This window comes from Heloderma suspectum, chromosome 2 (assembly GCF_057233095.1).
Source record: "Heloderma suspectum isolate Gila_16-S chromosome 2, 16-S_ref, whole genome shotgun sequence".
Classification (NCBI taxonomy): domain Eukaryota; kingdom Metazoa; phylum Chordata; class Lepidosauria; order Squamata; family Helodermatidae; genus Heloderma; species Heloderma suspectum.
The window spans coordinates 259,027,030-259,038,940 of record NC_139459.1 but is presented as its reverse complement, the minus strand read 5'-3'; the positions used below and the strand labels follow the sequence as shown (position 1 = coordinate 259,038,940).

At 40.6% G+C, this 11,911-nt stretch overlaps 1 protein-coding gene across 1 annotated transcript; it reads right to left on the bottom strand.

The window, feature by feature from the left end:
- UBE2B (ubiquitin conjugating enzyme E2 B) lies at positions 1-11,543 on the bottom strand. Its single transcript, XM_084838919.1, has 6 exons — positions 11,348-11,543; positions 7,594-7,674; positions 7,079-7,104; positions 3,029-3,118; positions 1,234-1,322; positions 1-906 (listed from the first exon to the last, which is right to left on the bottom strand). The coding sequence occupies exons 1-6, from the start codon at positions 11,389-11,391 to the stop codon at positions 778-780; spliced, it is 459 nt and encodes a 152-aa protein (XP_084695045.1). The 5' UTR covers positions 11,392-11,543; the 3' UTR covers positions 1-777.
- Positions 11,544-11,911: the final 368 nt, after the last annotated feature.

The following is an 11,911-nucleotide window of genomic DNA, read 5'->3' as shown; positions in this document are numbered from 1 at the left end:
ACTAGGTAATACTAGGCTCTCTTTTACTTTATCTTACCTCCCAGAAGAAGCAACTGTGCCAAGCTCCTCAAAAACAGACAGGCATACAACAAATGTAAACAGCCAGCATCAAAATCCATGTAAAAAAATGAAGCTCCACATACTTCTGTGCCACACAGAAGTGTTGAGAAGTGTAAGATTATTTCTACACCGGAAATACAAATTATCTTACCTAAGCAGAATTTTACATTGCATGCATGAAAGAGCATCTTACTTCCTGGAGATGCCTATTTAAAGTAAACCTGCATGCAAGAGTTCTGAAAGTTCATGGAAAGAAAACTGAAAGAAGTGACAGAAAAATGTCTTGCACTGAGGTTATGTATTTCAGCTTTACATGAAATATTTTATATATAAAACTCTGTTAAGTGATTTTTGTCCAATTTAAAAATCTAAAGAATTCAAAAATAAGGCATTCAATATTTTGAAAAAAGTACAGATTTACAAAATATGTATATTCTGTCATGAAAACTTCACACCAACATTATACACTTTGAAAAAAATACAAACAGGATATATTACAAATTTATGTAGCAATAACTTAGGTCATAACATGCAATAAAAAGTACATTAATTAAGGTACACAAGCTTTTAGAGTTTCAAAACTGAAGGGCTTATTTTTGCAAACACATCTGTATGCAAGTCAAATGTGGCACTTGAGAAGTTCTGGTAGCATTTCCTATCGCAAGTTAAATTGTACATGATGATTATGAGGATGTCTGTTAATGAAGTCGTCATTTCTTATGAATCATTCCAACTTTGTTCAACAACAGCTGAAACTCTTTTTTCATATTCACGCTTGTTTTCCTGATAAAGCTGTGCAGCCTGACTGTTGGCAGGACTATTTGGATTGGGTTCATCAAGCAGCGACTGGAGGGAGAAAAAGCCAAAAAAGAAAGGTCGTAAAGCAATATTCATTAACATTAACACCAAAAGAAAAGTAACCGAAAGTAGAACACCACAATGTTTGTGAGGGTTATAACTAGACTGAGCCCTGATTTTGCAAATGTTATACAGCATTACGTCTATCATAACCTTTTGACAAGCACTTCTAGCAAAGATTACTCTGACTGCACAGTCATACAGTGACTAGAAAGAATTCAAACTATTCACTGTAATATGTTGTTGAAGATTAAAGCCAGCAGTTCCCTGTCACTCTGGAGAAGAGTAGACTTTTATGTTATTTACTAAGTTTACCTGAATTGAGGTTAAAATAGATGAAACGTCGTATGTTGGACTCCAGCGATTCTGAAGGATATCTAAACATATGCTACCATCTGCATATACTAAAATAAAAGGAAGTTTCAGAATTATACCACTGTTTTTTCAAGTTTACTCATGTCAAACAATAAATGAGTCAGCAAGATATTTCCCAGTAAACATGCATAGGTTGGGGTGCACAATATATTTCTGAGAAAAGCCTCTCTCATGCATAACTTTTCAACAATAGGGCAGCCTATGATTAATCTCATGTGGGTCAAAATTTGGAGGATCAGTCACTGCATTTCTGTAGGCTCCATGAAAGAGAACAAGGAACCTCATATACAGACACCATCTAATTATTTATAATTCACACTGTGCAGGAAGAAAATGCGAGTTAAAGTTGAATTCCCTAAATTTAAAATAAGTAAGAAACATGCTTTTCTGCATCCATCAATAATTAAATGTGTTATTAGAGGCTTATGACCCCTGTTGCTTCTGATGCAGAATCAAGGGAGAATAAGGTGATCTAAGGAGCCTAGTTTCCTTTTCCTTTGATTTGTAGCAACAGAAGGGGAGGGGTACTATATAGCTAAGCCATAGAATCATATAGCTGGATGGGCCACTTAGGCCAGCGAGTTCAACCCCCTGTTCAGTGCAGACACAGAGTTTAAAACATCTGTCAGATGGATGTCCAGTCTCTGCTTGAGTACATCCAGCAACAGAGAGCACACCACCTCCCTAGATTAAATTGTCTGATTGCTCTGATTGTTAGGAGGTTTTTCCTGATGTTCATCTTCTAATTGAAGGAAAATATCTGGGCCACATACCAAAGTGGTCCTTTATGTGCATATTGTAGGCTTCTTTCCCAAAGGAGGAGCAGCCCTCCTTTAGACTATGAGCCTCTAGGCTCAGTCTCTCTTTTTATAACCATGTAATGTGTCTAGCTATCTGAGGCATCTCAGAAATAATACTATTTATTTATGTGTTTGTTTATTTTAAACATTTCTGTACCACCTTTCATTACAGAAGCTTCCAGGGCAGCATACAAAATTGTTATGAAAACATTCAGAATAACTCCTCATTCCCCCTCACCCTTGAGTTGATACATTGCAAAGTGCTTTGTAAAGGAACTTAGCTACAGAGGGAAAGGGAACAAGTCCTGTTGCACACAGGGCCCTGGTGTCTTGGCAAATGACTGAATTAGTGCTGGGAGAGTGTCAATACTGCTCCCAAGTTAACACTTATTGCCCTAAAGACATGCAACAATGTGTTGTACATGAAGAATTCAGCAACTAATCTCGAGAAAGAACACTTTGCAAAAATAATAATACACACAAGAAAGATTACAGCTCCAGCAGCATCAGTTAAGGCATTGGATTTTGGGAGATGTAGGGAACCGGATCTGAAGGAGCAGAAAGGTACTTGGGGGGATGTGAAACATCCATTGCACCTTTCCATTGTTCCCCTCCCCGAGGTCGGTTCCCGAAAACCAAACAATCCTATGGCCGTTTAGCAGCCATAGAATTGTGCCCTAAGGGAACTATTTATAACATTAATTCATTTCTTCCATTGGGATTGCTATTTAGACATGAATTTGTAATGTTTAGATTCAAATAATTACATTATTTGTGTATATATTTAATGAAATATTGCTTGCAACTATGAAAAATGTCTGGGATAAGGAAGATTATCTTCAGCAAATTATAAAGATTTTTAAATGTTGCTGAACGCAGGAGGACACATATCATTGCACCTAACGATTTATACCTACATCATGATGGCTACTTACCATTGGGATGAAACATTTTTGATAAAAACCTAACAGTTGGAGGCTTATTTGGATATTCTTCTGAAAACTCTATTACTAGTTTAAAGGTACCTGTATTTTAAAAAAAAAGGAGGGAGGAGAGAAAGGGAAAAAAATCATGGGCATGAAACTGCTTTTGAAAGCCAAAACATGTTTTTATTTATTTAATATGCCTGTATCTCACCTCAACAACATACTTGGAGGCAGTTTAGAGGCATATTAAAAACTATTTAAAACATTCAAAAACAGCACCAAAACAGTAAAACTAACATTTTATTTGTGTAAAAGTAGTTATGATTAACATCAGGGCCTAGTACTCTAAAAATAATGTTAGACTAAGTGTTTATTTTTATTGCAAGCGTTAATAAAACACTGCACTACACAGCTATGAATAGAAATAACATCAGCATCCTCTTAGTATTTTAGCAGCCCGCTCAAGGGACTGTGGAATAGAATCTAAAGCACAACGTAAGTTATTCCACTATCAACTGCACTGTAAAAATGCAGATTAATGACTTGGAATGAAACATTGGTGTGACTATCATACACACACAGTTCAAGGTAACTATATAGTTAATCTGTTTAGCAGAAATTTATAAGTTAGGAAATACTGCATTTTAAATTAGCATTGATTAACAGTTCTGATGAATAGCCCTGAAGGGCTTCTTTACACATTATGCATTTCCTGCACTGAAAGTATTTCTGTGAAGAAAATAGCATGAAATCCGTGCTCGCTCTCTGTCTCTCCCTCTCCCACACGTCCATGTGAGAAAAAGACACAAATTTTCTAAACTTGCATTTTACACTATTTACAAGTGTGTTCTATATGGGGAAAACCTTAATTTATAGATCAAACTGAAATTATGTAATCTGGATCAAACGTATCCTGGGAGAAAGCAAAACTGGGTTGGGGGTGAGGTGTAGGGAAAGCTGCAGTACAAGGTGAAAAGAGAGAGAGAGAAAAAAAAACACATTTTGAGGTTATACAGAACATACAAGAACTACAATGTTTTTCAATAAAGCTCCTTCAGGAAAAAACATATTGTTGTTTTTCCTCAAAGAAATCTTTCTTGAGATTCTTTCCAAAGGCTGTTCTTTTCTCTAGAGGGAGGATCTAAAGAAAATAGTTTTATTTTGAGACATTAGGTTGTATTGTCTTGAGAAAGATTCTCTTGCAGTGCAATCCTACACACTTTTACTAAGAAGGAAGGCCCACTGAGTTGAAAAGGACTAGACAGAGATAGCCTAGCTACAGTTATCCATGCTCTGATAACCTCTTGTCTGGATTACTGCAATGCATTATACATGGGGCTGCCTTTGAAAACGGTCCAGAAACTTCAGCTGGTCCAAAACAGGGCAGTGGGATTGTTAATAGGGACAGGACAGTGAGATTACATTATGCCAGTACTTTTCCAACTGCACTGGCTGCCGGTTTATCTCCGGGGCAGATTCAAAGTGCTGATATTAACATTCAAAGCCCTAAATGGCTTGGGGCCAGGTTATCTGAAGGATCACTTCCTTCCATATCTGCCCAGACCCTGAGATCATCTTCAGGGGTCTTTCTCTGGGACCCCCTGCCAAAGGAAGTGAGGTGGGTGATAACCAGGAAGAGGACCTTTTCTGCCGTGGCATCCTGGCTGTGAAATCAGCTACCTAGAGAGGTTCACCTGGCACTTCCTTTCAGCACCAGGTGAAGACCTTTTAATTTTCCCAGCATTTTAGCATTCTACTCTTTTAGCTCTGCTGTTTTAAATCTCTGCGTTGCTGCTAGGTTTTATTCTGGTTGTACTTTTACATTGTAGTTTAAAGCTTTCATATTTTGTATTGTTTTATGCTGTACCTTGTGATTTTAATTTTTGTGAACCGCCCAGAGCGCTTCGGCTATTGGGTAGTATGAAAATGAAATGAAATAAACAAACAAGGGACTTGCTTCCTAATTAACATTTCTAGAACTGCGACCTTAAAAACAGGCAGCATTAGACTTCTTATTTGACAACAGCTTGAAACTTGTTTCTTTTAGTGTGTTTTTTCATATTTAGAAAGGAACACTTCAAAGAAGAAAACTGCCAACACTCTGTAAACAATTTCAGTCTTTACTATATCCAAGAACAGTTGCTGTCAAAAGCTAACAGAATCTGAGAGTGAGGGAAATGGGATTGGAAGATTTTGCTGCCACAATTTCTTTTAAAGGACACCTGCCGTTCTCCCTGTCTTAACAAGATCCCATGGGCTACACATCAGAGCCTCAGGTGACTTGGCTTGTAAATAGCCATTTGCTTTATTGCAGAAGCTGAGCAAGAGTTGCTACCAAGCAGGAAGCTTTACAAAAACTCTCATCCCTCCCCCTTTTCAACCATAACTGACAGGAGCAAGTCTAGTTGAAGCCAGAATATTAAGTATTAACATAGAACAGCTTCAGTAATTAAAACTTAAGTTTACAGAAAGCACTTGTATCCTTGTTTTATAGAAGGCCCATTCCAATCAATTATGTATTGTACAGCTTTAAAACAAACGTTTTTATCCCACAAAGAAGCAGGCTTCCAGCTTCTTTAAAATCATTCCTCAAGGCACAATGCTTAAGAGTGAGAAGCAAATGGCTAAACATCTGCTTAAGCCACTGCCATAATATTCACACACTTTACTGTGGTTATTTTCACAGAGACAGTTTTATATACAGATCTGTTCAAGGGAATTTCTAGTTGTTTTCACTTTCAAGGATCAAAAGATGTATCAGGATCATGTGCTATGGACAAAACCAAACATAACCAAAAAAAGCAGTAAAAATGCTGGAATGTCAGGAGATGTGAACCGGCCCTTCAAACAGTCCTCCAAACTTAAGTGACACTACTGAATATGGTAGATGATTTGGAGCTTTAAGGTCTGGTTTTAAGGTCCAGCTCTTGGTTGTGGATGTTATTGTCTCTCTCAGCTTATTATCTTGACTATCCAATTGAACATCGGTTACTTCACATTTAGAAATCACCCAAGCTGTCCATCAACACTTATGTTAGATTGCTCTATTCTGTGTCCAAGTGCCTTGTTGATAGGAATTGTGGCTAAGGTCCAATGAGCTAGTTCACGGAGTGCTCAAGGGCTTGGGCATACCCAGTGGGATTCTTGGGGGAGGGAACTCCCCTCACTTCCAAAAGCAATTTGTTATGCGGCATGCAGGAATTCTATTTAAGCAACACAAACCCAAAGCTTCCCTGGGCATGCAGAACTGGTTGTGTGGTTCTTTGGATCTCAGCCTGTTGCTTTAGGGTCTCCATCTGGACCGAGATGCCATTGTCACTGGAGATAGAAATCCCAGGGATGGGCAGAGAGAGCTCCAGAGGAAATGGCTATCAAATGTAGGGTTCCAAATTTTTCCAAGCTAGCTGAGATGGGTAATTTAATTGGCTAATTTATAACTCCAGATGATCTGATTTTGCATCAGGGTGCAACTCTAGTAACATTGACTCGACTTATTTTAGGAGGTCATCAAGATGATCAGCGCTTTGCCCACCTGGGCTGCAATCCTAAATGCGATCAATCACAAATAGCTCTATTTAAATCAGTGATGCAAGTACTATGGATTTGGGGGTTTATCTTTATTTTAGTTCATCATTATGGTCAAACAAGTTTACATCAGCCTTTCCCAACCTGTTCCTCTCATGATACGCTGGACCACAACTTCCATCATTCCCAGCCAGAATGGCCAATGATGGGAGTTGTGGTCCAACAAATCAGGAGGGTGCCAGGTTGGAGAAGACTGGTTTACACACACTTAAATCAGTGGGACTACTTGCCAGTAGGTGTTGTCAGAATAGTGGGTTTTTACAAGTTTGTGTCATTGAGAAGAATGATATTTTGCATATATAAGTAGATTTTTGGCTATTGTTTCCTACTTTTTCATATATTACTACAAATTGGAATGTTGTAAATATAAACAATCTCTAACAGTGTTTTTAGGCAATGCAGGCTAACACAGTGCAACACTTCTATGTTTAAAAAAATTATGAAAAGCAAAAAGGTGAAGGTTAAAGAACTTACCATCTTCAAAGGGAGTACCTTCTGGCCTGGAAAGAGACATGAGATCTTTTTAGAATAAGTCTTCCTTTAATGTAATTGAACAAAAATAGAACTCCCATTTACAACCCATTTGCTACAACTTAGGTTCTCATAAACCTGTAGTATATATGTTACTGAAGACAAATTTGATTCTCAGACTATAGATATTTCAGTGCATCTGCTTGACAGAGTCCCATATGCAGAGTTTATAGTTTGAGATGATGTGACCACTGGATTTTCAGCTGAAGTGTACAGCACTTCACATGGTGCTCCACTCTTAATAAAAAGTTCCACACTTGCACATTAACATTTAAACATCATAAGAATGCGGAGAAGCTTGAAGACTTTAGGAAGTGAGGTCTGCCTCTCTCTTAACAATCCATTTGCCAAGATGTGTTCAGTTTTTTCAGTCTTATATATCATTTCTAGAAGCTTCACCAGAGTAAGTTACCAGAAGACATTACTTTTCTTTACAACTGAAGAAATTCTTCACTTACCCAAAAATAACTGCATTCCATTGCATTATGTTGTTTTCAGATGGTGCACCACTGACCCCCACAGGCGGGTCTTCTTGTAACCTTTAAATAAAAGACAAGACACACACAGACATTAAAAACCTACAGTACACACTCAAATGTTAACTATGCAACATGACGTTAGTCAGAATCATGTCACTAATCAAATATTATACTAGCTTACTCTTGAAAAGATAAAGATTGCTATGGCTAAGAATGCCAAATATATAAGCACTCTCTCTCTACGATTCAGTACAATGCTAGTTAGGATGTAATCAAGCTATCATTACAGTAAGAATGGAATATAATGGATAAAGTCATCTACCCAGAGATAACTAGATCGTAAAGTAATTGATTTTTGATCACATATTGACAAGTACCTACTGAGGAAGGTATTGATTCTATCTATTTGAAGCACACACAGGAAAATTAGTGAAATAAGTGCAGATTGGGAAAAATTAATGCTCTTGATTCTGGCTGTACCACAATACAGTAGGACTGTTCTGTTCTATTTTGGTTGGTGGAACAGTTTGACTTCAGAGTGTGCTGTGCCATCCCATTTCAACCCACCTCCATATGTTGCTCCATTGCAAAAAGCTCCCAAGTATTTTGCTTCAACATAGGAAAGATGTTAATTTTTTATGTCATTCAATCCTTTAAACTGGATTAACAGGATACGTCTTACAGAAGACTGAACAGACCGCGTGAAGTCCTTCCACATGGCAAATATGACCTCTACAGTCTTACTTCATGAAGCACAGGAGCCTGCTTCCCTTACCCTTGTTACACAGTTATGTCACTATAATACACAGCATTGCAATATTAGTGATATTCTGCTGATCACATTTAAATTTGATAACATTTTGTGGAGTCAAAGGAGAGATTGTATTTGAGACACTAGGTTGTTCTTTTTCAGTAGCCCTATCATTAGAAAGGTACACTTCCACTGATTGGGAAGGGAATACTTGCAAGAGAGTGGTATTAGGCGTAACAGGAAATCAACAACATGGTGTTGTCAGTCTGCAGTTCCTTGCCCTTATAACTACCCTGAATTTACACGCTTTGTTCTTCAAGCATGCTCAGTTCAATCAATTTAATGTCAACAGGACAAGCTACCTAAAACCTTGGCTGGAGAGCAAAGGAACGTGACTTTTTGCTACATGATAGCCAGCTTGCATGTCAGGGCCTGGCTGAAGCATTAAGCCCATGTGCAGTTCAGAAATAGCTTTAGTTCTAAAAGCTTCATGAACACCATGCTGTGAAAAGCCTTTAGCTATGAAGATTTTGGAGCCCAACCTGGGATTTCACATGCAAAGAGAGTTAACTGAAGATCACAGGGAGCACAGATGCCACTTACTACTACGTCAACCTAAATGAAATCAACTCAACCCAAACGTACTTTCTCACATTAACTCAAGATGTTCTGGGCAAATACTATTAATACTCAGCATCTATGTACTGCATTTCTAATGTTCCAAACACTTCACATACAATGGGCTGGATACAGATTTAGGGGCTTGCAATGGCTGGCAGAAGCAGACTTCCCTGCCCCTCTTCCCCATGGCAGCCCCTCCAGCCCCCTGAAAAAGCTACACAGAGGGCTGGGGGATTATGCTGAATTGGGTTGTGGTGTGGTGAGGGGTTGGTGGTGGAAGGCAGATCCCCCAAAACTGGGCAGAGACACTGTGAGTGGAGCCCTTCTGTCTATGGAAGGCAGATCCTGGATCCACCCCATTATCCAAGGAATACTTGCAACAGCTGAGGTGAGCATTGAACTGAGGGCTTCTTGGCCACTATGTTCAACCAGCTATCTAGAATATACTTCCCATAACTACATTTTCCATAGTGGGATAAGACAACTATCTGCAGTCCTACACAGATTCAGCAACCATTGCATCCAATCCTAAAATATCTGCCAGTTCATAAAGTCAGTTTTGCCTTTCCTCCTCTAATAATTCCAACCTAAAGCAAAGTTTGACACCTTATAGCTGTACCTCCTGAGTATACTGTTTACATGACATGGAGCCATTTCAATTTAAATGTGGTGATCTAACTGTTATTTCAGTGTTTAGTGTATAAACTTTGATTTTATTGGAGCTATACTCTTTGGAATCCATCTGCAGTGCCAGATAAGGAGTTTTGGATAGGACGTCTTTGTTGGCAGCCTGCTCAAGAAAAGAAAATGGCCATTATTTTGCCAACTTCAGCATAACCCCCTCAGATGCCTCCAGATGTCAGTAGAAGCTAAGAGGCAAAGAACAACGATAGGAAGTCACCCTAAACAAACACGGAAACACCAAAAGTTGAAATGGATACAATCCAATGACTTCCTTGTATGAGTTATTATCTTCTATATAATATGACTGAAATTATGTTCACTTAAGCACAGCTGGCTTTTTCATGAATATTTAAGCAGCTGGCTATATAGCAAAACTAAAACAATATCCTATGCTTCTTTCCAAAAGTTCCCCCTACTGCTTACCAGTTATAGAATTCACTGGCCAGCCTTTCAAAGAGTTTACATTCCTGAAATAGAGTTTGTATACCAATTCTCTTTGCCTAAGCGTAAGGGGTCCTGGCGGAGAGGATTCCAAATACACTGAAACTCTACTCTGGAGCAGATACTTGAGGATTAAAAGATTCAGCAGGGCCAAAGGAAGAAGAGGCTACTGGACTGGAAGGAGTTTTATTTACAGCTCCACTGGGTAACCCGAGGCTACAACAATGGCTTCTTTTATTTTTGAAGCACTACATTGGAAAGATGCTTTGAGTGGATGCAGAGAATAGTCAGAGAAGCTCTATGAAATTGAAATCTCAAAGCTTGTATTTTACAAAGATCTGTGACCCTCGGCTCCCTTTTTTAAAAACGCCATTATTTTCATCAGCAATAATTTCCATAAAGCTTACTGTGGGTTTTTATGTAACACTCTACCCTGGGTTTGTGAGGAAGGGAAAATGTTCCCCTAATTTTCCCAGACAGCAGAGGCCACTTGTGTGCCCAGTACTTGGCACTGGATTGGCGGGGGGGGGGGGAGGGAAATCAGATGTTTTCTTAAACCAGAGAGCTGTCCACGACTTCCAAGGAAAGCCCGAACATGTTATAAACAAACGGGCACCGCTTGGTCATTCGGCAAGCTGTACTTCTGACGTGGTCAACCCAATCCATTTCAATTCACTTTATCAAGACACATATTATACAAGGTGTTGTGAAAGTCTAATGGGAGAACACTCTCGAATCTGGGTCAAAAAGTCACAGATCGCTCCCCCCTTGGGGGGGGAAGGCTTTTTTTAAATAGAAAAAATAGCAACCCTTCCAGTCTTTTTGTCTCTAGCATAATCCTCCTTCTAGAGGCATCTTGGCTTCCTCTTCCCTAACAGAGGAGGAGGAGGACGGGGATGGGAGGGGGTAGGGAGGGGGCCCCCCAAAGTCTAGGTGTGGGGAAACCACAGATCCTAGAGAGGAGGGAACGGGGAGCTCTTGAACTCTTTGTCCTCCCAGCAGTTTGGGGGCAAAAGAAATTCAGACCTGCCCGTACACAGAGGAAGCCCCCCTCTCTCCCCCAGCTTGGAAGGGCAAAGAACGGCGGCCAGGCTCCCTCCAGAACAGGCACCACAAGCGTGGGCGCCCCTCCCCGGAAAAGGCAGAGTAAACCCCAGCCCAGACCCTAAAGCGGGGGGGGCATCCTGGCCCTGGAAGCAGCAGCCTCTTGGAGGGAGACGGCAGCGAAGCACTCACCTCTTGAAATCCCGCATGAGCCTCCGCCTGGCTGGAGTGGACATGGTCCTCCCGCTCCCCCGATGGCAAAAGAATCCCTGCCCCCCAAAAGCCTCAGCACCGCTGGCAACGCGGCCGTCCCCTTCCCCAGCGGCAGCAGCGGCCACCTCCTCTTCCTCCTCCTCCCGCTCGGCTGCTTCACAAACAACTCCGCAATGGCGTCTCCCTCCGCCGGTGGGGGGAGGGAAGCAGCCACCCTTCGCGACTGTACCACTATGCGCCTGCTGGGGAGGGGACCGAGGACGCCTTCGGAATGTACCACCGCGCCGGGGTGGAGAGGAGAGGAGAGGAGTCCTTTTGAGAACCAGGGAGCCGCACTGGCGTTGTCCCTTCTTCCAGCAGCGCTCAGCCGGCGCGCGGAGATGTTTTGTTGATTTCACCCACAGATTCCGGGGTCGGGGGAGAAGAGACTCCAATACATAACAGCGACTCTGAGCCCCAATCTGGTGGAAGAAAAGGTGTTGGGTTGTTGATCGATGGCAGTGCTGTGTTTTTAAAATATTGTTGTTGCCCTTTATTTCAGAG

Bases quoted from the DNA above. Each gene is read 5' to 3' on its own strand.
- UBE2B (XM_084838919.1), bottom strand. From the start codon at position 11,391: ATGTCCACTCCAGCCAGGCGGAGGCTCATGCGGGATTTCAAGAG. The intron at 7,105-7,593 runs GTAAGTGAAGAA...GTCTCTTTCCAG, and splicing joins TGGAATGCAGTTATTTTTGG to GCCAGAAGGTACTCCCTTTG. The intron at 1,323-3,028 runs GTAAGTAGCCAT...CTTTTATTTTAG, and splicing joins AAAAATGTTTCATCCCAATG to TATATGCAGATGGTAGCATA.